The sequence below is a fragment of the Mustelus asterias genome, chromosome 19 (assembly GCF_964213995.1).
Source record: "Mustelus asterias chromosome 19, sMusAst1.hap1.1, whole genome shotgun sequence".
Lineage (NCBI taxonomy): Eukaryota > Metazoa > Chordata > Chondrichthyes > Carcharhiniformes > Triakidae > Mustelus > Mustelus asterias.
Window position 1 is genome coordinate 56,378,013 of NC_135819.1, and position 27,833 is coordinate 56,405,845.

At 43.5% G+C, this 27,833-nt stretch overlaps 1 protein-coding gene across 2 annotated transcripts in view; it reads left to right on the top strand.

The window, feature by feature from the left end:
- The window catches only part of LOC144507969 (cadherin-related family member 3-like), a 78,376-nt gene that overhangs the window by 20,630 nt on the left and 29,913 nt on the right, over positions 1 to 27,833 (top strand). The window contains exons 8-14 of one of the 2 annotated variants that reach the window (XM_078235591.1): positions 4,901 to 5,086; positions 11,254 to 11,345; positions 17,344 to 17,454; positions 17,551 to 17,660; positions 20,884 to 21,026; positions 23,701 to 23,881; positions 27,088 to 27,244. In XM_078235591.1, coding sequence (XP_078091717.1) covers positions 4,901 to 5,086; positions 11,254 to 11,345; positions 17,344 to 17,454; positions 17,551 to 17,660; positions 20,884 to 21,026; positions 23,701 to 23,881; positions 27,088 to 27,244 — 980 coding nt within the window. The remainder of the gene's footprint in view (positions 1 to 4,900; positions 5,087 to 11,253; positions 11,346 to 17,343; positions 17,455 to 17,550; positions 17,661 to 20,883; positions 21,027 to 23,700; positions 23,882 to 27,087; positions 27,245 to 27,833) is intronic. The other variant, XM_078235592.1, reaches the window with a different exon arrangement.

Consider the following 27,833-nt stretch of genomic DNA (forward strand, 5'->3'; position numbering starts at 1 on the left):
TTTGTAGTTGTGATGTTATGTGTGATGCAGAGTGACACCAATAGCACGGGTTCAATTCCTGTACCGGCTGAGGTTATTCATGACAGCCCCGCCTTCTCAACCCTGCCCCTCGCCTGAAGTATGGTGATTCTCAGGTTAAAGTCACTACCAGCCAGCTCTCCCCCTCAAAGGGGAGAGCAGCCTATGGTCATTTGGGACTAAGGCGGCTTTACCTCTTTTTAACCTTTGCTTTTGCTTCAGATATGAAGCTTGAAGCCTTCTGTTTCAGTAAGATTTTAATGCCTCTTGATTGGGGTGGGACCTCACTAAAAACTTGAAGTTCAGAGGTGAGAGTTTGACTCTAGAGCAAAGTTGATACTAAATAGAGAATGGACGCAGCTGACCTTGAGGGCCAGGATTTCCTGTTGGAGGGGGGAATCGTGAGGCAGGTTTGATTCCATGTTGTGAGTTTGATTCTGGATCACCAACCTCCTCCTTTCCCTAGCATGACATGAAGCATCATTTTTACAGCGTGAGAGTCTTAATGACCCCAGACATGGGTCTATAACTAATCGTGGGGGATTGCGGAAATGTAGGTGGGCAACCAGGGACATAGACTACATTTAGGCCTGAATTAGCAGCCATTGCTTTGGCTTCAGTCTGTGCACACTTCCATTTTAAAAAAAATGAGATTCCTCACCCTCAAAGGGGAAATTGAGATGTAGGACCTAGAATAGGGTAAGGGAAAGTTGGGTTACTGAAACGTTATTACTGTTTGGTACACTTTACCTCAAACTTTCAATATTTTGCATTAAATTAAAGCATTTCAGCACTGTCAACCCTGATACCACCAGGTTGCAGCTGGTTAGCCCCACGGAGCTCCGAACAACCATCTGCCCCCATTAGAATCTGGAGAAATTAGAAGACAGTTTTCAATTGACCTCAAGGTGCCCAATGAATTGGGTGGGTGACTTTTCTTTCTCGTCCGCCTCTCAACTCCTTCTCTGTCAGGAAAGGGGGTGGCACACCGGCACACAGTCTACCACCGCCATATTTTTGGCACCTTTCCTCCATTCCAACCTGAGTGTGGATGGGAAAGTCTGGCCCTCGAATGTCTGCTTTAATGTGATGTACTTAGCAGCCACTGTGGTTGACCTGCAAGGTACATCAGACAAGTGGCCAGCAAACAGAACCCTGCATTAATTCAAATCAAAACAAACACTGCATCAATTAAGAGCAATTATGTTGCTGCAGTAACAATACAGTGCTGCTGGAGTCAGACAAAGTGGCTCCAATAAAATGACAACGCATATGTTGGACAACACGATCATGTCGATCAAATGATGTTACGTTAGGCTCACTAACATCTGGAAGACTTATGTCTCTTAGTATGTCCAGTGAAATGTCCTGGAAATGGCCTGGGACAACACAGAATCGGATGAGTGGCAATCACAGAATTTCCCACTGAATTCCACAGGACAATGAAGAACTTATATCACCCCAACTGAGAATGCAATCTCAGATTATAACTGGCGGATGAGGTGCAGTATGTAGATGACTTGCTTTTACATTGGAGAGGAGATGGGAAATAAAGACTGATAAGTTGAGCTGCGGAATTCTTGACAGGAAAAAGTCACATAATTCAATGAAAATTCGGACAATTCAAAATACTGCAGATACTGGAAATCTGAAATTAAAAAGAGAAAATGTTGGCAATCCCTAGCAGGTCAGGCAGCATCTGTGGAGAGAGAAACAGAGTTAATGGCTGGAAATTTCCCGTCCCGCCTGCAGGGGGAATGGTAGCGGGCAGGACAGGAAATTCAACAGACCATGTAAAGGTCTGTTGACCTCGGGTGAAAATTTCCAGTCTTCAGTCGTGCCCGGCCAGAAAATCCCCCACCAAGTTTCAGGTTGATGACCTCTCAGTAGAATTAAGAGAAGTTAGAAACATAATAGACTTTGAGCATTGAGCAGGGGGAGGGGAGGGAAAAGGAGGATCTGTGAAAAATGACAAAAGGGTTCATAGTGCAGGACCAAAGGGTGTGGTAAATGGGTATGTAAAGAAACAAAGGAAATAAAACCACAATGCTGCGGATGCTGGAAACCTAAAATAAATACAGACAATGTTGGATGAACTTGGCAGGTCTGGCAGCATCTGTGGAGAGAGAAACAGTGTTAATGTTTCGGGGCTGTATGACCCATGTGGAAGTGGCTACAGGAAGTGTGAATGGCAAGAAAGACGAGATGCTGTTCAGTTCAGCAGGGCAGGAACATGTTGAAATGTTGGGGCTGTCCTGATTCTGGATCTGAGGAAGCTCACAGAAGGAGATGATCTTTCCATCCTGGCCTGCTGCAGTTTTCCGATGAAGCTCAACACAATTTGGTTCACTCCAAACGATACCAAGAGACGACTGAAGGCATTAGATACAGCAAACGCTGTGAGCCCTGACAATGTCCTGGCAGTTGCACTTGTGTTCCAGAACTAGAGATTGATAATACTTGAAATAACAGTGTGAGCTTTGATCACCTGCAGCTTCCCTCAGGCTCAGAGGTGATGTCTATAGTCAGGCGGTTCCAGTACAGCTACGACACTCCTGCCCTCCACCCTATCACAGACGCTCCCCGGTGTTCTTTTGCCCATCCATCTGCCTTTGACTCACTGAAAAGCAATTACATTTCCAACATTTCCCACATCTGATGAAAAGTCATCGATCTGAAGCAATGGCCAAAAAGTACTATCCTCATTCGTGGCTGAGGTTTTCCAGTGCAGCTAAGACTGAATGGAGTTTTGGCTGGAACGCCAAATTTAACATTCTCACTCGCAGCAGCACCCACCACGGATGACATCGGAGAATCCAGTCCAGTAACTCTCTTCATAGATGCTGCTAAAAGTGGGACTTTAGTCAGATAAACTGGAAGGAAAAAAATCAGCAACTTTAATCAGAACCTAAAGTTATGTAAAGAGGATAGGGTACAGATCAAAGGAAGAAAACAGCACATCAATGATTTGGCCCATGGATGAGTAGGGAGATTAGATCAAATTTAAAATAAAAAGAATGAAGCCTTAAAGTAACAATGAAAGACAAATAGTAAGGATATAGGGAAAACGTCAAAAGGGGAATTAATTACTTAAAGATTGAGTGGGAGAAAATTAGCAACTAACAAGGGGATTAAAAAATAAGCCTTTCTGTAAATTTGTTAATGGGACATGGGCGTCGCTGGCTGGGCCAGCATTTATTGCCCATCCCTAACTGCCTTCCATTTCAGAGGGCAGTTGAGAGTCAACCACATTATTGTGGCTCTGGAGTCACATGAGGCCAGACAAGGACTGCAGATTTCCTTCCTTAAAGGACATTAGTGAACCAAATGGGTTTTTATGGCAATAGACAATGGTTTTATGGTCATCAGTAGATTCTTAATTCCAGATTTTTATTGAATTCAAGTTTCACCATCTGCCATGGTGGGATTTGAACCTAAGTCCCCAGACAATAACCCTGGGTCTCTGGATTACTAGTCTAGTGATAATGCCATTATGCCACTGCCTCACTGCATTAGTTGTAAGAGGGTGACCAAGTCAAGGGTCGGATCATTACGAAATGAAGAAAACACACATGTGCTAGTTACTGAGTTAAAGGCAGAGGTACTGGGGGGAATTTTCTGTCCTGCCCACCACGGGAATCGTAGCGAGCGTGGTGGGAGGGTGGACCATGCAAAGGTCTATTGACCTTGGGCGGGATTTACTGGTTTTGGGGTGAGCGCAGCTGGAAAGTCCCACACATTCAAGAAGTACCTACCTCAGTTTTCATCAGGTAAGGAGGATTGTATTTTGAAACCAGAATTGATTGTCGAACAGTGAATGGTGGTTAACATTCCAAAAACCTATTCAAATGTAAGGCAGACAAATAACCAGAACCAGATGGTTATCACCTGAGGTTAGTGAAGCTTACTGGGGAAGAGTTAGCCAAGGCTCCAACTGTGCAGATATTATGGAAAAAAGAATAGCGTCTGATTGATTCCCTTCTTCAAGCTGAAGCCAGGAGTTGGAGATCAGTTAAACTTACTTGTTGGTAATGTTTATAACAGGGGCTGAAACAAACAGATGTTTGGAGAGAATTGAACTCATTGGAGCCAGCCAACCTTCTGGGAAATCTTTGAAGAAATAACGGAGAGCAAAAATAAAATAAAATGCTTTATGTGGGTTTTCAAAAACCATTTGTTCAGATACTAAAAGGCAATTATGGTGGCATATTGGATGTGGCCACGTTGAAGAGAGAGGTGGTTGAAGACCGGAAACCAAAGAATGACTCTTTTTTTTGCTGTGGAATGGTGTGGTCAGTGGTACATGATGGACTCACATTGGGTCGTTTTTAGTTACTAAACAATTTTAATTAAAAATGGAAGAAGAAAATTTAGAGAGAAATTAATGATACCAAGTTGAAGTGCAGGGCACATAATGATGAAAGTTGTTGAATTCCCCACACTTGAGCCGGTATTATTGATCGTCAGATAGGCGGCATTATTGAAAAATGTGAAGTGCAAGGAAATTAATAATATTTTAAACAGTAAGATTTTAAATAAAGGAACAGCGCACATGGGTGCATTGGTCACTAAGGTTGGCAGCTGAAGGAAACCCACGCAGACATGGGGAAAACATGCAGACTCCACACAGACCGTGACCCAAACTGGGAATCAAACCCAGGTCCCTGACACTGTGGAGGCAGCAGTGTTAACCACTGTGCCACCATGCCACCCAAGTAGATAAGCCATAAACTACTGATGAGCAACAATCCCCGATATCCTCCAAGTTAGTTAAATGAGGCTCCAGATTGAGTTCTTATGAGAAAGAGCTTATTACAGTGAGGAAGAGTTGATAATATATTTAGACAATGAATGTCTTGTAACTGTATGTTTTTTCATTCAGATTCTGGTGACATAAAGTTGGTGAAGCCATTGGATTACGACAGGACTGATTTGCGGAAGGTTTACTTGTTACCCATATTGGCATCAGATAAAAATCTCAAACACACAGCCACCTTCACCCTGACAGTCTCTATTGACAATGTGAATGAAGCACCGTTCTGTGATCCTGCATTCACACAGGGAGCAGGTAAGTCTTCTCTGATATCTGCATTTTCACTGGGGTAGTACGGTGGCACAGTGGTTAGCACTACTGCCTCACAGCGCCGGGGACCTGGGTTCGATTCCCAGCTTGGGTCACTGGTTGTGTGGAGCCTGTATGTTCTCCCCGTGTCTGCATGGGTTTCCTCTGGGTGCTCCGGTTTCCTCCCACAGCCTGAAAGACATGTTGGTTAGGTGGATTGGCCATGCTAAATTCTCCCTCAGTGTACCCGAACAGGCTCCGGAGTGTGGCGACTAGGGGATTTTCAGCACGTAACTTCATGTAAGCCTACTCGTGACACTAATAAATAAGCTTTAAACTATATTGTGATTTTCAACAAACTCAGAATCGAATGTTCGCTGAAATTCTCACAAAGGTGAAAATCAACCTCCCATTGAAAACAATAATCAAAGATAAAACTTTAATAAAACGTTTCCTGATTTCCCTTTTTCCGCTTCCTTTCCTGATGACATAATAGAATCATAGAATCCCTATGGTGCAGAAGGAGGCCAGTTGGCCTCCGACTCTCTGATAGAGTATCTTACCCAGGCCCTTTCTCCCACCCTATCACCATAAGCCTACACTTTTCCCACGACTAATCCATCTAACTTAAATACCTTGGGATACCAGGGGTAATTTAGCACAACCAATCCACCTAACGTGCACATCTTTGGACTGTGGGAGGAAACCGGAGCACCCAGAGGAAACACTGGCCAAACTTTTATCAAGACCCATATTGACCTGTTGCCAGGAGTGAATGTGGAACCTGAGGCCAGGCAGATGGACGATGGGACCCTAGACAACCTTTTACTGGTAGTGGCCAATTAAGAGGCTACTTCTGGGACCAACTTCCGATTGAAGATGGCAACTCACTTCTGAGAGCTGTCATTGGGTATTGTGACAATACTGTACCTTTAAGAAATGTATTTTATATCATGTTTCTGGTGAAGGGTGTGTTTATAAGGCAGCTCTGTTAAACAATGTCGAATTGTCTACAACCGGCAACCCACATCCTGAGCATGCAGAAGGTTAATTGCTCCTAATTACTGGAGTGTTTGTTTTAATCTGTGCGAATGCAATGTGTAATTCTTAGAGCTGTCCCCTGGGGTTTCAGGGTAGGGTTTAATTAGGTTGTTTGACATTTGTGTGTGTCATGTGGATGGGTGGGAAGAGGCTTGCAGGAAGAAAAAAGCAGGCAGTTGCAATTTGAATTTGAAAAGGGGCAGCAGTTCTTCTCTCTCCTTCTGAAAGTCTGGGACCTGCTAGAAAATAGATATCGGTCTCTAAAAGTCTGCAAAAGGCAAGAGGAGTGTTCTACCTCTCTCTCTCTGGAGTTCTGCTGCTTGGGCAGACAGGTGTCTCTCTCTCTCTACCTCTGTCCAAAGGGATTAAAAGGTTGGAGAACAAGCAGCCCACAAAAACCTGTATATCTGCCTCACTGATTCTGAAGAGGAGTTTATGTCTTTGGGGATCTTGCTCAAATAGGAACTAACAGAAATAGCTAGCAGTTAAGAATTATAACTGGCCATGTTTAAGTATTCCAATTGAGAAAAGTTATGCTAATTCTTTTTGTTATGTGTTAACTGGGATGGCATGGTGGCACAGTGGTTAGCACTGCTGCTTCACAGTGCCAGGCTCCCAGGTTCCATTTGTGGTTTGGATCACTGTTTATGTGGAGTTTTCACATTCTCCCCGTGTCCGTGTGGGTTTCCTTCGGGTGCTCTGGTTTCCTCCCACAGTCCAAAGATGTGCAGGTTAGGTGGATTGGCCATGCTAAATTGACCCTTAGTGTCAGGGGGACTAGCTAGGGTAAATGCATGGGGTTGTGGGGATAGGGCCTGTGGTCAGTGCAGACTCAATTGGCCAAATGACCTCCTTCTGCATTGTAGGATTCTATGAATCAATGAACTGTGTTGTTAAATAAAATTTGTTTTAATAAAAGTTTCCTCGTGGGTCAACAGAATCAGATCTGGAGTGAAACACCTTATGCTCACACTAATGCCAAAATCATTAGTCGGGGTCTAGAATAACTTCATAAGATACCTTGGAACTTCTCATCTGGTTCCTAACAGTATCAGAAGATCAGCAGTGAGGTGGTAGGAATCACGAGTCATTTAAACCAATTAGACACTGGTTAGGCTACAGGAAGAAGAGGAGGCAATGTTCATCCTGAGATGCCCTTTAAGACCAGGGAAGTTTTTGAATTCAATATGCTGGGCCTGGCAGACAGGCCCCAGTGATTAGAGGGATTTTTCTTTATTTAGTTATGGGATGTGAGCGTTGCTGGCTAGGCCAGCATTCATTGTCCATCCACAACGGCAGCCCCTCCAACACCAGTAGAATGTTGGCGGGGTTTTCCAATTAATAGGTTTAATTGGCTGATGAGGTTCCTGCCTCTGAGACTATCCCACATTGATAGGAAGATGTGTCGGGCTCTCTCCATAGCGCCTATCGGTCACAACTTTACAACCTCCCAACCTCCCAGGCTGTCCCCAGAGAACTGGTAAAATTCAGTTCACTGACTACACTGGGGATAGGTTCACATTGCGACTCCTGTCACTTCATACTTGGCCCAAGGTGTCATCGGGTTTCACCCGCGATTGACTATTTCTTAGGCTTCAGGTAGAATCAGATTTGAGCCTGTTTTTGTCCTCATGCAACACCTACACTCTATAACTGCAGCTTGCATTTATATAGCGCCTTAAATGCAATAAAAACAACCCAAGGCACTTCTGAGGAGAGTTATGAAAATAAATAAAAAATTGATGCCCAAGGACAGTGGACAACGTTGATCAACAATCAGAATCAATAACTGGTTAATTTTCACCTCCCCATGCCAGGGACTCTGGTGCCAATTGTGGTGTTCCATTTGGCACCTTGTGGGAGGGCAATTAACTGCAAAAACAGGGGCAATCAAACTTGGGACCCTCCTGCTTTCTACAAATCAGCTCCTCTCTACTTGAACCAAGTGGGCTCTCGTGAAAGTTCAGAATAATTGTATATTTACTTTGCAAGTGAACTATCAGTGAATGTTATTCTTTACTTCATTCGAATGAAGCAATCTCTAACAATAGGTGATGATAGTGCTGATAACGACTTACAAGCTGGGACTTATACTTGACCAGCTGTTTTGCTATAACGCATTTCTTATGCTACATCTGGTGTTGCAAAATCCGGCATCTGGTTATGAAATAGTGGACAATTTGAGTGAGTGGACTCACTCGGAAACTTAGAGCTGTTTCCGGTAAGTTATAGGTTGGAAAACAATTGCGTTAAGTGTGGAAGAAGTCAACATTGTTTCTTCCCCTCTGAAGGAGCAATAATAACTCTGAGTTTCATAACTACAATTATAAATAAGTCCACTTGTGTAATGAGAACTTAGATTTCAATCATACAGTTGAGGAAATGAATGGGCTGTGCTCTCTTATCCCATCTCTGGTCTGGGCTAATGATACTCCAGGGAAAAGGTTATGAGTATATTATAGCCTGCACCACAAAATAGATTTAAATGACTCTTTAGGCTACATTTTGTTTACAGTGCTTGCTTGAAAATTATTCCTCAAGGTTGTTATATGAAGAGGTTTTAAAACAAATTTAATGATACAATTTAATCCTTTTTAATTTGATTCCAATCTAGCTGGACACAATCTATTGTTATATGGTCTGAGTTTATATTTTGGACATGGTGGCACAGTGGTTAGCACTGCTGCCTCACAGCGCCAAGGACCCGGGTTCAATTTCAGCCTTGGGTCACTGTCTGTGTGGAGTTTGTACATTCTCCCCGTGTCTGCGTTGGGTTTCCTCCGGGTGATCCAGTTTTTTCCCACACGCCAAAGATGTGCAGTTTAGATGGATTTGTCATGCTAAATTGACCTTTATTCCGGGATTTTACAGCCTTGCTTGTCCAGAAACTGTAAAATCCCACCCGAGGTCAACGGACATTTCCATGGTCTGTCCCGGCCCACTCCGATTCCGTGGCAGGCGAGATAGTAAAATTCCGGCCTTAGTGTCAGGGGGATTAGCAGGGAAAATACATGGGGTTGCAGGGATAGGGCCTGGGTGGGATTGTTGACTGAGAGACTGAGTAGACTGGGGCTATACTCATTGAATTCAGAAGAGTGAGGGGCGATCTTACAGATACATATAAGATTATGAAAGCAATAGATAAAATAGAAGCAGGGAAGTTGTTTCCACTGGCAGGTGAAACTAGAATTAAGGGGCATGGCATCAAAATTAGCGGGAGCAGATTTAGGACTGAGTTGAGGAGGAACTTCTTCACCCAAAGGGTTGTGAATCCGTGGAGTTCCCTGCCCAATGAAGCAGTTGAGGCTTCCTCATTGAATGTTTTTAAGGCAAGGACAGATACATTTTTGAATGGTGAAGGAATTAAGGGTTATGGTGAGTGGGCGGTTAAGTGGAGCTGAGTCCACGAAAAGATCAGCTATGATCTTATTGAATGGCGGAGCAGGCTCGAGGGGCCAGACGGCCTACTCCTGATCCTAGTTTTTATGTTTTTATTGACAGTGCAGGCTCAATGGGGCAGAATGGCCTCCTTCTGGACTGTAGGGATTCTATGATTTTCCTGAGATTAGCTTTCAAAGATGTGCTGACTGCGCTGAACACAGAGGAAAATTTACAAATTCACACTGAGGAAATTTTAAATTGAGTGTGCATTGAGAATTTAGACTCAGAAGACAGCAGGAACTGCAAGATTTTCCATTCATTGAAAGCTCATAAGTGGAAAATCCCTTAGGAAGTTCCGGCCTATCCGTCCAAAATCAGGTTGCATACTCCTGGATTACAAAACCCACTGCGAGAAGCATAAATTAATCAAATCTATGAATGCAGCAAGTAGAAAGGCAAAGGGCATGCTGGCCTTTATTGCAAGGGGATTACAGTAAAAGAATAAAGAAGATTTGCTACAGTTATACAGGGCTTTGGTGAGATCACATCTGGAATACAGTGTGCAGTTTTGGTCTCCATATTGAAGGAAAAGGGTTTACTTGCATTGGAGGCAGCATAGCGAAGGTTCACTAAATGGCCTCTGGGATGATGCGAGGCTGAGTAAATTAGGCTTATTTTCGCTGGAGTTAAGAGATTTCATTGAGCATTCTGGAGGACTTGACAGGTCAGGGACTGAGAGATTGTTTCCACTCTGGGTTGGGGAATTTAAGATACAGTGGCACGGTCTCAGGATAAGGGACAGATAATTTAGAACTGAGATGAGGAGAAATTACTCCACTCAAAGGGTTGTGAATCTTTGGAATTCTCTACCCCAGCAGGTTGTGGATGCTCCATCGTTGAATATATTTAAGATTGCGATAGAAGGATTCTTGGTCTCTCAGGAAATCAAGAAATGGTGGCACAGTGGTTAGCACTGCTGCCTCACAGCGCTGGGGGTTCGGGTTTGATTCCCGGCTTGGGTGACTGTCTGTGTGGAGTTTGCATGTTCTCCCTGTATTTGCATGGGTTTACTCCGGGCGCTCCGGTTTCCTCCCATAGTCCAAAGATATGCGGGTTAGGTTGATTGGCTATGCTAAATTGCCCTTTAGTGTCTGGAGATTAGCAGGGTGAATAGGTGGGGTTACAGGGATAGGGACTAGGTGGGATTGTCATCGGTGCAGACACGATGGGCCGAATGGCCTCTTTCTGCACTGCAGGGATTCTATGATTCTATGAATATGGAGAGCTGGCAAAAGGAATTGAAACCCAAGATCAGCAATAATCATACTGAATGGAAGAGTCAACTTAATGGGCCGACGCCTAATTTTTATGTTCATGTAAATTGTCATGGAATAGAAAAATGTTGAATAAAATGATGTAATTGTATCAATAATTCTCCCTCTGAGTGAGGCGTCTCAGTCACTGAAGGTTTCGATGAGTTCAATAATAATTATTTTAATGTACTTTAAAGTGTGAATACTTTTTATGAATGTATTATTCTACAAATATTTAATTATTGATTTCTAATTCTTATGCAATTGTTACTTTGATTACGTGTGACCTGCATCAATATTTGATGCAAATATTACATTAAAAATATAAGAGATGAAAGTGTCTTCTATAAATCTCAATTCTCACCTTGTGTTTGCTGTGCATTCCACATTAGTGGTAACCACGTGTCATCAATTGTAACTACTGTACATTTCAAACAGGTGCTTCAACAACCATTCCGGAAGACTTCCCTGCCTCTGAGGCTGTGTATAGGATTATTGTAGATGATCCTGACTTGAATGAAGCTATTAAAGTAAGAAAAATCACAAATGATCAATCCTTCAGCCAATTCATTCGTTAGTTAGTAACTTCAATTGAGATAATGGACGGACTTCAATGCCTTCTCCCGTGGCAAGTGTGGTGGCATTTTGTCAGGTGGGAAGGTTGCATGTGGAGACCCTTTTGCCTTCCCATCCAATTAAATCTGTGGGGAGACGGCCTGTGGAGAGCTTTCCTGTCCCACCATCACTTGAGGCCTTCAAATGGCCCACTTGAGGATCTCATCGTGCTACAGCTGGTACTAACCTAGCAGCGAGCAGGGTGATCATCACGTGGGGTCGGTTCCAGGCTCCCTTTGGGGGAGGTTGGGAAGCAGAGGAAGTTGGGGGTTTGCCCTCATTCAAAGGCACTCAGTACCTGATTGAGAGACCTGGCATCAAGAAGGGAAAACAGGGCAAGGCCTCTTGACCCTGCTGTTGACCCCAACCGCCCCCCCACAAGGCCCCTCTCACTATCAGTCACCTGTGCCTAGGTTTCATCAATGATATTCAGTCCCGGGTGGATTTCATACTAGCAGAAGCCATTGCTTTCCTGGTGGTGTTGCAGTTCAAGAGAGCCACTGACTTGTGATTGGCCAGCAGTTCTTGGCTGGTTGAACTTCAACCTCCAGGGTCCTTCATCCTGGGGAAGGCTTGTTGCTGTCTAGTTAAGTGCCTGAGTGGCACTGAATATGACAGGACTTCCCTAAAAGAGACGATGCAGGTCTTCCATTGCCTCCATCAAATGCCACCCATCATACCATGTTCAAAAGCAGAATACATTGCAGTTAAAATTATTTTGCTAGAATATCAGTTCTCGGGCATAATCCTGAACTTCAAATTGTTTGCTCTTTTAATTCTCGATCACACTCCCACTCTGACTGAGGTTTCTTAAGCTGCCCCAGTGACACTCAATGGAGGAACGGCACCTTATCTCTTTCCTCAGCATTTTACTACCATCTGGATTTAACATTGAGTTTAACAACTTTTGATCATAACCACTGCTCCCAACTTACATTGGACATTCTACAACCATTTACACCTCTTCTATGGCAGTGTTGCATATTTTTGCCTCGCATCATCATCACTTTTGTCTTTTTCCTGGCTTGATCTGGAATGTTGGCCTGGAATTTAACTTGGGGGCATGATCCGTGTGGCATTGGGAGTCTGTTTTGAGGTTTGAAAATGTGAAAGATTTCCCTATCATTTTGTAGTTCTAATTTTATCATTCTGCAGGCTTACTGCACATGGCAGGCCTGGTTTGACAGGCCAGTTGGGTAGGAAATATTGCAGCACAAGGATAAGGCCAAACTGGGTCTAAGAGAAGCTAGTTCGATCATGATAGGTGGGCAAGATGAGTGAAGGCATGGTCGCTAAATTTGCAGATGACACAAAGATAGGTAGGAACATATTTTGTGAAGAATCAGAGAATCCCTACAGTGGGGAAGGAGGCCATTTGGTCCACCGAGCCTGCACCGACAACTATCCCAACTAGACCCCATCCCTGTAACCCTATGTATTTACTCTGCTAATCCCCCTGACACTAAGGGGCAATTTAGCATTGTCAATAAACCTAACCTGCACATCTTTGAAGTGTGGGACAAAACCGGAGCACCCGGAGGAAACCCACGCAAATAAGGGGAGAACGTGCAAACTCCACACAGACAGTCACCCAAAGCTGGAACTGAACCCAGGTCCCTTGCGCTGTGAGGCAGCAGTGCTAACCACTGTGTCACCATGCCACCCTCCTATGGAGGGCGTATGGAGGTTTCAGATGGATATAAATAGGTTGTGAGTGGGCAAAAATCTGACATGCAGTAGAATGTGAGAAGATGTGAACTTGTTCATTTTGGCATGAAGAATAAAAAAATAGATTTTTAAAATATATTCCATAAATAGTATATACTCGCATAGTACTAGTGCAGAATTCTGAGGTACAGAGGGATCAAGGTATTCTTGTGAATGAGTCACAAAAAATTAATGCACAGGTACAGTATGTAATCTAGAATACTAATGGAATGCTATTATTTATTACAAGAAGAATTGAACATAAAAATAAGAATGTTTTACTTCAGTTGTACAGGCCATTGGTGAGACCGCATCTCGATTACTGTGTGCAGTTTTAGTCTCCTTCTTTAGGGAAGGATGTAAATGCAATTAGGTGGTTCAGAGGAGGTTTACTAGATTGATACCTGAAATGAATGGGTTGTCTTATGGAGATAGGTTGGAGGACTGGACCTGTATCCACTGGAGTTAAGAAGAGTGAGAGGTGACTTGATTGTAGTATGTAGGATCCTGACTGGTCTTGACAAGGTGGGCATTAAGAGGATGTTTCCTCTTGTGGGTGAGTGCAGAACTAGGGGGCACTGTTTTAATATATTAGGAGCTTCGTTATAGGACAGAGATGAGGAGAATTGTTTTCTCTGAGGGTTGTGCGACTTTGGATCTCAGCCTCAGAAGGTGTTGAAGGTGGGGGCCACTGAATATTTTTAAGGCGGAGATAGATAGATGCTTGTTAGGCAAGGGAATCCAAGGTTATCATGGGTAGATGGGATTGTGGAATTTGAAACACAAACAGATCAGCCATGGTCTTCCTGAATGGTGCAGCAGGCTTAAGGGGCCAAATGGCCCACTTCTGCTCCTATTTTGTTTGCTCATACATTTTATGCCCTACAAGCAATGCTGCAATGGTACTTACCTCTTTCATTTGACTATTCTTGCCACACTTAGCCTGCCAGGTTTCCTAAAGATTGGGAATCTTAGCCAACATGAAAATGAATGCACAGAGCCTCGTTGCTATAGCTACATGACCAACCTTCCTGTTGTGAGTGGATCGATCTCCCACCACTCATCCTGCCAGCATTCAAACTAGAAATGGGTGAGTTTGAGATGGGTTAGATTCCTGGTCCTACATTTTTGAATTTTAACTTCTGATCTGACGCTAGCTTGCCTGTGTTTGGAGCAGCTGTTGATTCAGAGTTCTGATGGTAGTCATCCCATTAACTTTGGGATGAACCTGTTTTCCTTTTAAATTTAAAGGGCTGGAGATTTAAATGCCATGAATGCTTAACAGTTCCACGGAGCTTATCTACTCTTCAAAAAGCATTCATGTCTACTCTGACAATCCCAAAGGAAGCCTGAGCTCTCCCAAATGGGTACCTTGACTAGATTCCAGAAGGGATTCCTGGATTGATCCAGAAAGGGTACCCTACCTCTCCAAATGACTAGCAGCTTTGCTTAGGAACATAGGAACAGAAGTAGGTGATTCAGCCCATCAAGCTTACTCCGCTATTCAATCCAATCATGGCTGGCCAATGCTTTTTTCTGCTCTATCCTCATATCCCCTTATGTCATTGGTATTTAGAAATCTGTCAATCTCCACTTTGAACATACTTAATGACTGAGCTTCCACAGCCCTCTGGGGTAGAGAATTCCAAAGATTCACAACCCTCTCAGTAAAAAGAATTCCCCTTATCTCGGTTCTCAGTGGCTTCTCTCTTATTTTGAAATGGTGTGCCCTGACTCTAGGCTCCCTAACCAGGAAAAACATTTTATTCATATCTACCCTGTCTATTCCTTTGAGTATTTTGTAGATTTCGGTGAGATCACATTTCATTCTTCAAATCTCTAGAGAATACAGGCCAATTTACTAATGGTTTAAAACACACGAGTCATGCTTTAGATCTCCCGCTGATGAGAATAGAATCTATTTGAAGGCAGCTGCACCTTCCAATGTCCAACTGCCTCCCTAAGGGACAACCTAATCCCATCTTCCCCCTTGTCAGGATAAATGGTGGGTGCCAGGTTTGGGGTCGGGAATTCCACAATTGGAACTGCAGTGCCATTTCGGCTTAGCTGAAGATCCTTCCTGCCCCTGCAAAAATTCAGACCACAGTATACCTGTCTGTCTGACCTCTTTCCCCAACTCACACTCCAGTGTGTGTAAGCTGATAGCCTGTTGTCCTCCAGAAGATGTCCTGTGCTTTCTTGTCCATTTCCATTTGCTCCATATCAGAGAGAGCTATGACACCATGTTCACCTCATAAATGAGTTCGACGGCCCTGGACAACATTGGGTATTTAGCCAACACCTTATCATAACAGCTCCCTCAAACATTTGTCCTTCCATTGTGGCCTCCATGGTGGACATGTTTTATTATGGTTATTTCCATCCCCTTCCTCACTCCCTGCCACCCACAGTTACTGTTTCAAGCACTTTTGCTTCCATCAAAAATTGAACATCATTTTGAAATTGTCTCACATCAGTCCACCTATCTATCACTGAGACTTATGTGCAATGTCAGATTGGGAGGAAAGGCTTATTAACCCCTGACGACCAACCCCACAACCTCCCCCTCCCTCTACTCTCTCCCTCGATCGTCTTCCTGATCCCATCCTGGGAAATAAACCATGGAATTGTAGGATGGGTAAAAGGAACATCAGCATCCTATCCCTCTCTGACTGCTGAAAAAGAGATCTCCAACTGACAAAGAGAAGGGCAAACTCCTCTCTCTAGTTCTCCCTCAAACCCCCCACTTATTCTCCCTCTTTCTCTCCTTAGTCCTTGCATCTGGGTCCTGTTGTCACTCCCACCCAACTGAACACAGATCCCGGACTTGGCTTTGTGTGTGTAATTCCACTGGAGATTTGACGTAGAATCATAAAATGGTTACAGCACCAAAGAAGGCCATTCAGCCCATCTCTGCAAGAGCAATGAACCTAATGCCAATTCTCTTTTTCCCCGCAGCTGTGCAAATGTTTCCTCTTCAAAAAAGTCTATTAAAAGGCATGATTGAACCTGCCTTCACTCTCTGGCATTACATTCCAGATCCTAACAACTTCCTGCATATAGAGGTTTTCCCTCCTATCACTGTCGCTTCTCTTCCAATCATCTTAACATTGGTGTTCTTTGGTTCTTGATCCTTTCACCAATGGAAACAGTTTCCTCCTATCTTCTCTGCTTGGATCCCTCATGATTTTGAATACTGCTTTCAAATCCCCTCTCAACCTTCTCTTCCCCAAGGAAACCAGTCCCAGCTTCACCAATCTATTCTTGTAACTGAAGTTCTCTATCCCAGGGTCCATCCTTGTGAGTCTTTTCTTCACCATTTCTAATGCCTTCACATCTTTCCTAAAGCGCGGTGCCGAGAACTGAAAAACAGAATTCCACTGGAGGCCAAACCAGCAGTTTATACAGATTTATCATAACATTCTTGCTTTTGTACTCTATGCTCTTATTTATAAAGCCAGGATCCTGTACGCTTTATTAACCGTTCTTTCAAACTGTGTTGCTACCATCAATGCATTGTGCACATTTACAGCAAGTCCGTCTGTTCCTCCATCCCATTTAGAATAGTATCCTTTCATTCATATTGCCCCCAGAATGAATCGCTTTCCACTTCTTTGCATTCAATGTCACCTGCCACGTGTCTGCTCATTGCACCGGCCAGTCTATGTTCTTTTAAAGTTCAACACTATCCTTCTCACCATTCACAACACTTCAAAGTGTTGTTTCACCCACAAGTTTTTAGATTGTGTCCTGCGCACAAAGGTGCGTGTGTGTTTACACACTTACGACGGCTGGGAATTTCTGGCCGGGCCATGGTGGGACCAGCTACGAGGGGACGAGTCAGACCAGCCAAAAAACCATTGACCGGAATCTTACCACCATTCATGCCGGCAGGACTTTCCCATTCTGCTGCACTGAATGGAGATTTGGCTGGCCGCCAAATTCTCTGACTTCACTGTAGCGGGAGAGTGGCATGAATGGCAGGTAAGGTCGTGCCCGCTGTCTTTTGGCGGTACCCAACGATCCAGGTGGCAGGTGGGACCAGAAAAACCCACCCTATGTTATCTTCTAAAACAAATAAGAATACAATAAAAATGTGGGTAAGGAACAGCTTGGCACATTCATGCTTGTGTTACCGCACATTGTTTGTACATTTGGAACTGATTAACTAAGAGTTGAGTTCATTAACAGTCACTTTGTTTCCAGTTTACTGTAATAAATGATCAAAATGAAGCCGTCAAATACTTTCGATTGGACACGAAGACTGGAGTCATCTCCAAGACTGATCAGTTACTTGACTATGACAATGGAGTGAAGGTACGTATGGATAGTAGATAGGTTTGAAGGTTACCAGCATGATCTCCAACATGTCTGTTGTCAGAATAAGCAATATGTGACTTTTCTTCAAAACAGCAATACAAGATGATCATTTCTGTCACCGAAGGAAAGGTTCCTTCAAAATCCTGCACAGGTACCATCACCATTAACATCCAGAACATCAATGATGAGTCCCCAATCTACATGTGAGTAACAATCACCATTTAGAAACTCAGAACATACTTATTCAGTTTGATTTTTATGCGGTGGTTTGTTCAAATAAACACGTGAACAAATTTGCCACAGTTTGTAGTTTGGTTTTGCCTAATGAACAAAAACTGAATCCAGAAGCAGGACTGAACTCTTTAAATAAGTGTTTCCTGCTAATTACATTGAACCTACAGTAGCTAAACAGGCCATTCTGTCCAACTGGTCTATGCCAGTGTACATTTGGCTCACATTTTTTCTTTAATTCGAATAGATCTTCCCACCTGGAGACTTTATCCCTCTATTCAATTCTTCTTGGTGTCCACATCGAGCTTCCCTTTAAATGTGAACGCTATCACCCTCAACCACCCCATGTGGCTGTAGGTTTCACAATATTTGAGTGCTGTCTTAGATCCATATCCCGCTTGTTCTGAACTTACCCACAATTGGAAACAAACTCCCCACATCCATTCTTGGTGGGTTAAAGTTAATATTTTTTGGGTTTAAAGTTCATATTTTTGAGTTGAGTAGCGAGTTTGAATTGAAACTTCTGTAGTTGTTTCTTATTGTAGCTTCGTACTTACTATTTTTATTGTCTGTTTTCAGCAGTAGCTTCACTGTACTTGTAGCCCACCACAGACCGCAATAACCAGCAACATGTTTGTAACAAGATATAGCTCTCTGGTGACACGCTAATCACAATATACCAGTACACCCTGTCTTCTTTCATCATAACTCTTGCCCCAGGTGGATTTTCCCACCTGTTTTTTTTCTAAATTAATTCCCATGATATGGCATTGCTGATAAGGTTCAAATATATTGACCACTCCTGAATTCCCTTCAGAAAGCAATGGTAAACCTTCTTGAACTGCGGTAACCCATGTGGTTGTTATTGTTGTTAGCATGTCTTTACACTGTTTTTTTTACCCTTTGGAGAATACTGGGGAAGTGGTGGAATGATTTCCAAACTGATTATCAGCCTGTTGAACCATGTTGAATGCTCCTTCTGTGGCCAACAGGTCCAAGCTTTGGACTCGAACTCAGAGTTTCTGCCCAGCAGTAGGGGTACTATCACTGTGCCACAAGACCTCTGCTTCCCATGTGGTGAAGGTATTGTTCTCACAGGACTCTTTGGTAAGGAGTTCCAGGATGTTGGCCCAGTACCAATAAAGGAAAAGCAATACGTGACTAAGGGACATCATACATGACCGAATATATCTGCTCAGTACATTAGTATCAATTGGCAATTATGTGCCAATTATTCAGTACTGGAAAAGATGAGACAATAAAGATAGTTTTTCAGATTTAACTTCAGAGTTAAAGAGTCGATAGGGCACAGAAGAAGACCATTCAGCCCAGGAAATCCATGTTTGCTCATTGTGGATAACCCAGTCAGTCCCATTCCCCCGCTCTATTCCTGTAACCTGCAATTTATTTCTCTCAAGTGCCATTCCAATATCCTTTTGAAATCATTCATCTTCTCATCGGCAGTAAGTTGGAGTTGCTTATTCAAATGCGTAAAACGTTCTTCTGTCCATCCCCCATACAACTCTTGCCCAAAAGCTTAAATCTGTGTCCTATAGCTCTTGTACCATCAGCTAATGGGAACTTTTCTTTGTTGACCTTATCCAACCCTGTCTCAATCCTGTATCAAATCTCCCCTCAATCTCCTTCGCTCCAAGGAGAACAACCCCAACTTCTCCAACCTAATCTTGTAACTGAAATCCCTCAACTCTGGCACCATTCTGGCAAACCTTCTCTGCATCCTCTCAGGGACTTTCACATTTTTCCTAAACTGTGGTGACCAGAACTGAAGTTTATTTATTTATTAGTCACAAGTAAGGCTTACATTAACACTGCAATGAAGTTACTATGAAATTCCTCTAGTTGCCACATTCCGGTGCCTGTTCGGGTCAATGCACCTAACCTGGACATCTTTAGAGTGTGGGAGGAAACCAGAGCCCTGGAGGAAACCCACGCAGACACGGGGAGAATGTACAAATTCCACACAGACAGTGACCCAGGCCGGGAATTGAACCCGAGTCCCTGGCTCTGTGAGGCAGCAGTGCTAACCACTGTGCCACCCTGAATGCAATGCTTCAGTTATAGTTTAGCCAGAGCTTCATAAAGGTTCAATACGACTTCCTTGCTTTTGTACACAGTGGGTAGGATTTCCTGAGTGGCCCCGTGGAGGCAGCTCACCATTGGCTGCTGGCAACAGGTTTTCCCATTGTTTGCACCCTCTGCTACCAGGGAGCCTGTGGAGGGGAGTCGCCGTCGGTGGGACTGGAAGATCCTGCCAACAGGAATGACCAGAAAATGTTGGCCAGTGTGTCTATTTATGAAGCTCATATGCTTTGCTAACAACTCTCTCAGTATGTCCTGCCAGGTCCCTCTGTGCCCAGACATTCTTTAGAACTATGTCATTTAGTCTTAATTGCTCTTCTTGTCCCTTCTGCCATAAAGCAGAATCCTGACATCCTGACCAGACTCCTCACATCTCTCTGAATTAAATGCCATCTCCACTTGTTCTGCACATTCTGCTTAGCCTATGCAGCAGACTCTTGGTACATCCTGATGGTTTGCCATACTTTGCTCTTCCAAATTTTGTAATGTTACTCTCCATTCTAATATCAGAGTAATTGATCTGTGTTTCAGAGGTCTCTGTACTGTTGACAATGAAGAAAGTAGTGCAGGTTGGAAACCTTCATTGGCAGCCTCGTCTTCCAGACTGATATGTTCACCTTCAATTCTGGGAAACAATTAAAGCCACATTGCAGCATAATCATATACCTGTTACCATTCTCATAGAATAGAATCCCTGCAGCACAGAAGGAAGCCATTTGGCCCATTGAGTCTGCACCAACCACAATCCCACCCAGGCCCTATTCCTGTAACCCCACATATTTACCCTGCTAATGCCCCGATACTAGGGTCAATTTAGCATGGCCAATGCACCCAACCCACACATCTTTGGACTGTGGGAAGAAACCGGAGGAAACCCATGCAGACACGGGGAGAATGTGCAAACTCCACACAGCCAGTGACCCAAGGCCAGAATTGAACCCGGGTCCCTGGTGCTGTGAGGCAGCAGTGCTAACCACTGTGCCGCCCATTTCTCAAAAATGTATTTGTAATGGTAAATAAGCTAATAATTAAATCATCAACTGTACTTTATCAGGACTGATAGTTGGCAATTTATTGATTTTTATTTTTTTTTAGAAATGCTCCTACTGTTATAAATGTAAATGATAACCAGGCTGTGGGGACTATCATCGCAAAGTTCACAGCAACTGACCACGATGTAGATGACAAAGTTTTTTATGAGTTTGCCAGCAGCCACAAGGGTTTCGCTCTTGATGAAGGTAGATTTCACATTTTATACTTTTAGATGTGCGATCTGGACAATTGTTATTTTACAACATGTTGAAGAAAATGTTTTGGCTAGTTTACAGTGATTGAGTGTTACAACACTGATGCTTCTCCCCGCAAGATGCCTTGTGTAATTTCACTATCCCTGGGAACACACCATATAGCGCCCCTTTTAAAATAATTCATGGTTTCTACTTCAGCAATCGTCTGTCGTGGAGAATTCCACATTCTGACAGCATCAGTAGGGATTTTCTAGAGGGATCCCACAACCTCTCACACGAACTCCAGCAGAGGATTGGCAGAGCCCCCTGAAAAGATAGCATTTAAGCAGCCATTTTCTGTCCTTTGTATGATTTTTCCACGGGTTCTGCCACCAAAGTCAAGGCAGTAAATCTGGAGAACAAACATGGAATTTCCAGGTGCCTCTTTGAAAAGACTCTGGGCGGAATTTTTCTGTCCCACCCACCACGGGACTCGTGGCAGGCGGAACACGGACTATACAAAGGTCCGTTGACCTCGGGCAGGATTTTCCGGTCTTGGGGTGAGCACGGCCAGAAATTCCCGCCCTCTATCTTTCTCACCTCCTCTTCAATTACTTTTGCAATTATCTTGACCTTTTGTGTTCTCCTTAACATCTCAAAACCAATGGAATCATTCTTCTACTATTAATATTATCATATCCTTTGATAATCTGGAAGATCTACAATTGGTCGCCCATTAACCTTATCAGTTCTAGTGAAAAAAAGTTTTTTCTTCTCTTCATTCCTGGTAATAACATCTTGAATCTACGCACACTTATTCCTGTATGTGGAACCTTATTAAGTACTCTTTGAAAATCAATATGAGCCACATTTACTGCTACATTTATTCATTCCTTCTGTTATTTCATCAGGGAATTCTATAAGATTGATTAAACCCGGACTTTTAGAAATGTATGGTGACTTGTCTTGATTCATGTTTCTGCAATAGTTCAATAGTTTTATCCTATATCCTAGCCTCCTTTAGTTTACCACCAACTGAAGTAAGACCAGCCAGCCCATAATTTCATGGTATATTCCAGTACCCCATGTCAAAGAGGGCGATCACATGTGTCACCTCAGATTTTTCTCTTGATCCAGAATTGTACAAGTCAGTTATATCAGCCAGGATTCTCCCACCTTGCCCGCGACTGGGATTCTCCAGTCCCATTGCTGTTCATGGAGATTTGGCTGAGGGTCAAATTTTCCGTTCTCGTTGGCAGCGGGGGCCAGGGCGTACGACATCAGGGAATTCCAGCCATAGTCTCTGCCTTTCTTCCCCTTCTTCTCATGGGATTTTTGTCAATGATAACCAGGCTGAGGGGGACTATTGACTAACTTATTTGATACCATTGCTTTTCTATAGTAATCTCCAAAACTGTTGCAAACCCCCCTCTAGTGTTCCTTTAATTTTAACGATCTGTTCTCTGAAATCTGAGGCAAAAACCATATTTAGTATCTGCTTTTCCTTCCAATTCCATGACAAGCTTGTCCCTTTTCTTATTAAAAGCCAACCTTTATCTTGACTATTCTTTTCTTGATTTTTTTCTTACTAATGTGGTATTATATTACTAGGGGGGCATACGTTTAAGGTACGAGGGGCAAGGTTTAAAGGAGATGTACGAGGCAAGTTTTTTACACAGAGGATGGTGGATGCCTGGAACTTGCTGCCGGGGGAAGTAGTGGAAGCGGATACGATAGTGACTTTTAAGAGGCATCTTGACAAATACATGAATAGGATGGAAATAAGGGGTAGGGGCAGCATGGTGGCATGGTGGTTAGCACTGCTGCCTCACAGCATCAGGGACCCGGCTTCGATTCCCAGCTTGGGTCACTGTCTGAGTGGAGTTTGCACCTTCTCTCCGTGTCTATGTGGGTTTCCTCCGGGTGCTCTGGTTTCCTCCCACAGTCCAAAGATGTGTGGGTTAGGTGGATTGGCCATGCTAAATTGCCCCTTAGTGGCAGGGAGACTAGCTAGGGGAAATGCATGGGATTATGGCGATTGGACCTGGGTGGGATTGTGGTCGGTGCAGACTCCTTCTGCACTGTAGGATTCTATGATTCTATAAGATATGGTCCCCAGAAGGGTAGGTGGTTTTAGCTCAGAAGGGCAGCGCGGTCGGTACAGGCTTGGAGGGCCGAAGGGCCTGTTGCTGTGCTGTAATTTTTTTTGTTCCTTGTTCTTTGTTCTGCAAAGTTTTTATATTTTTGGCTTTTTTTCTCAAGCCTTTTTAGTTACCTATTATCAAGTATTCTATATTATTACATCCATAATAACTCTCTTTATTAGTCTAAATGCCTCTTCTCCGTTATAGATTTGCTCTGATATATTATGGAATCCAGACAACACTGCTTTTTCTGTTTAGAAAGTACTTACTTTGAATGCTTTCTATCCCCCATTTAAATATTCCTCATTGCTAAACTACTATACTTTTAAAAAATGCCACTTATTCAATTTAGTAGGGCCTCCTTTTATCTTATGAAAACTTGTTTCTTTTTCCAGTGAATTGCACTCGTTTTTGACTTTTTCTATTCCTATACTGAATCTATTTATGTTATGATCACTATTTCCAAATTTTCACCCTACTTTTGCTGAACTCTCAATACAAAACGATTTAAATGGCTTGTTTTGCTATCTTGCTTTTCACAGATACCGGCGAACTCAAACTGGTTTATCGTGCAGATTATGAAGACACCACATTCCCTCATGTACAGATATTGGAAATAAGAGCTTATGACACAGGGCGGGTACATTCTGTCACAGCAGCGGTGACTATTAATATAATTGATATTAATGACAATGCCCCACAGTGTAGTCCAACGCTTTACACGTGAGTACTTAACGTTAATGTGAACAATATCATTTTGTATGAGGCTGCTGTGTGAAAACAGACATCATAATATTCCTTTAATTCCACCAGGGTGACATTGTGACTTTACAATCATTTTTAAACTCGGAATAAGGATCAGTCAGCTCACTGCATTAATTTCTAAACATCTGTAAAATGCACAAAGAAATTACTATAAAAGTGGAAATTTCAAATAAATTAAGAACAAAGAGATTGAAAAGAAATGAAAATATACTCTAACCTCCATCTCCACTTAACTCCAATAGACTAAAACCCTTTTGTTTTAAAGGACAGAGCTCGTGAGCCCCAGATTCCAAGCCTAGGTTGCGATATGATTGAAAGGCTACTCCCTGAATGGCACCATTGAAATTCTTGTTCCAATAGACATGCCCTTCAATAGTTCTTCCTTTTAATTAAAGTGAGGCTCTTCTTTCTACGCCGTCCCCTTGGTTGAGGGGTTAATCACGAGGGGGCAGCGTTTTAGGATAAGGGGCAGGAGATTCAGAGGGGATTTGAGAAGGACTTTTTACACTCAGAGGGTGGTGAGAATCTGGAATGCACTGCCTGGGAACCTTTAAAAAGCATTTGGATGAGCACTTGAAATATCAAAACATTCAAGGAAATGGGATTAATGTGACTTTAGTGGTAGTTATTAGAATCATAGAATCCATACAGTACAGAAGAAGGCCATTTGGTCCATCAAGTCTGTACCGACCACAATCCCACCCAGGCCCTATTCCCGTAACCCTCATTTACACTGCTAATCCCCTGACACTAGGGTCAATTTAGCATGGCCAATCAAACTAACCTGCACATCTTTGGACTGTGGGAGGAAACCAGAGCACCCGGAGGGAACCCATGCAGCCACGAGGAGAATGTGCAAACTCCACACAGACAGTGACCCAAGGCTGGAATTGAACCTGGGTCCCCGGAGCTGTGAGGCAGGAGTGCTAACCACTGTGCCACCGTGCCGCCCCAGTGCAAACTTGATAGACCAAAGGGCCTTTTCTGCGCTGTATGACTCTATCAATCTATCTGTCTCGTGCCTTTCTACTGATAGAATCCTTGGCCACTGAAACCAAGTCTGACATCCGGATAGCCAGTTCAGTCTGATTTGTTGGAGTCAATCTCTCCCCATAATGCTAGGTCTTTGTCCCTGTACAATGATGAGTGGAACTCGAGCTGACTGCTGCCTGCAGGTCACTAAGATCGCTGTGGTCCCATTATTTGCAATGGCTTCCCCATGTAGATGGCCAGCCTGGCCTTTAGTTTTCTTTATCAGAATCTGAATAGCAGCCTGGAGATATGCCCGAGGAGACTGAAGGTTGTCCCTGACCTTCCTCGACTTGGGCTTCACCACTGTAAGGGATTCTAAGATATTTTACCGATAACAGGGACTGCAGCCCCCATATCCCTCTCCATTTTTAATGGTTGGCCATGTACTAGTAACTCTTATGGGGACAACCTTTGTCATGGGGATGCAATTTAATTGCATTGTTTCTGTTCCTGGTTGTGGGCCGACCTTCAAGCTATGGTCCAGTACTGGCCTTGACCTTTTTTTGAAATAACGCACGTTTTGACTGTCCCTATATCTTTGTGTCAGTTGTGGTCTTCTGCAGCACTTGCAATAGTTCACTGTCTGGCATCTACAACCTCCTGGAATATATTCCCTAGGGGTCTGAAGGCTATCCCTGGCCTTGACTGCCTGGTGATGCAACTCTGGTTCCACCACTGTAAGGGATTCTGAGATATTTTACCAATACCATCGCTCTCGGTTGAAGAATGGGTGTTACATGAGGCCCATCACCCCCTCCCTCCCCCCACCCCAATTGGAGGACACTACTATCCAATGTCCCCTGTGGTTCCTGAGCTCCTTTCTCTTCATTCTCCAATGGTGAAGCTGTCTCAATGGCCTTCTTTAGTTCCAAATTGTGTTCCGTCAATAATTTGTTTTTGGACTGGCACATTGTTAATTCCACAGGCCAGTCTATCTTGCAACATGTCATTCAAAGGTGGCCCGATTTCACAGGGCTCGGCCAACTTTCACAACCTAGTCAGAAATTTGGTGACAGATTCCTGCCATGTTAAAGCGGTTATCGCTGGAATATTATGGAAGGTTTTGGGTCATAATAGCCTTTAACCATGTCCACCAATTCATTAAAGGTTTTGGAGTCAATCCCTCCTCGCCTCCCCACCCCCCATACTGCGGCAGCAGAAGCAGCTCATCATTGGGCGCCAGTGAGATTTTCTTGTCCCACCGAAGTCAATGGGCATTTGCATCGCTCACTGGCTGTGCCCAGGGAACCCACCATGGGGGATCAGGAGGATGGGAGAGAAGGGTCACCTTTGACCAGACCAGAAGATCCCGCCAGCAGGCAGGGCTGGAAGAGTCAGCTCAATCTCTCTTCCTGAAAGGCATTCAAAAGGGGTAATGGAATGGGTCATTCAATTTCCAAAAGTCCTGCACGTTTCCAAACTCTCCAAGTGTGAAAGCTACAACACAGGATGTGTATCAGCCTAACGCATTACCTTTAAAGGAAGAGGCATTCTGGACTGAACACTTGGTTAAGACGCCATGTCTGTTTCTTGCTCTTCTTAAAACTTACAGCAAAAACTAATTCTGATCACCATGACTGATACCATCAAAAGCACCATCTAATCCAGCTGCAAGATCACTCTGCAGCCTAGATAACACGTTGTACACTGAAAGTACGAGAAGGACTCTTCCCCAACCTGTTCAAACTCACATGAGAGCCAAACTCCTGACAATTCAACTACCAGAAGCCTCGCAGCGTACTGAGAATCATCACTTTTTACAAAATCTCCACTCCAGCTAAAGCATCAATTCATTCAAGAAGCCACAGACATGTGGCAAAAGAGACTGAAATCATCCAAATTGCAATCGTATCTTTTTTCCCTTCATCTGTATCTAATTTGTGTGATAGTGTGCGTGAGATATTGAGTTTCAAACCTTTGGGACAAGTGTGTGGTACTAAGTAATATTTATTTTTATATTCGCAAAGGCTTGCTGCTGGAAATCATTTAAATCGGGAACATTCACGTTGAGGAGAAGACACACTGACCTCACATGTTAAAATACTTTGACCAGAGTCAGCAATAAAATACAAAAACTCTGTGACAGTTTCTGTTCTGAGAAGTAATGGTACTGTGTTTTTATATCCTTCCAGTGTTGTGCTTGCTGAAACAAATCCACCTGGCACTTCTGTTGCTTCCCTTAACTGCAGGGATGATGATTTAAAAACACCTAACAATCTTCTTACCTATACAATGGCCCTGGATGCTTTTTCTGCAGGTAGATTTGTTAATCAGAAGAACGAAATATCAGTAAGTATGCAGTCATTACTGAAGAATTGGAATGATCAGGAATGCATTATGATACAGCTCCCTCCCATTTTCACACTGGAACGACTGAAGGGTAAAAGTGCAAAACTATCTGCAGGGGATGGTCGTACCACTGGGGATGACCATAGTGGTTGTAGTGTAATCCTGTCCACACCAGTGTTTAACAATGGTTCAGCACAGTCCAAAGCAGCATCTTTACAAGCATGTCATGGATAGAACTTCATATGGACTTAGCTGGTGGCTGGGGCAGCACAGGTGGCACAGTGGTTAGCACTGCTGCCTCACAGCATCGGGGACCGGGGTTCGATTCCCGGCTTGGGTCATTGTCTGTATAAAGTTTGCACATTCTCCCCGTGGGTTTCCTCTGGGTGCTCCGGTTTCCTCCCACAGTCTGAAAGACGTGCTGGTTAGGTGCTTTGGCCATGCTAAATTCTCCCTCAGTGTACCCGAACAGGTGCCAGAGTGTGGCGACTAGGGGATTTTCACAGCAACTTCATTGCAGCGTTAATACAAGCCTACTTGTGACACTAATAAATGAATTATATGCATTGTAATTGTGCATCAGAATGTT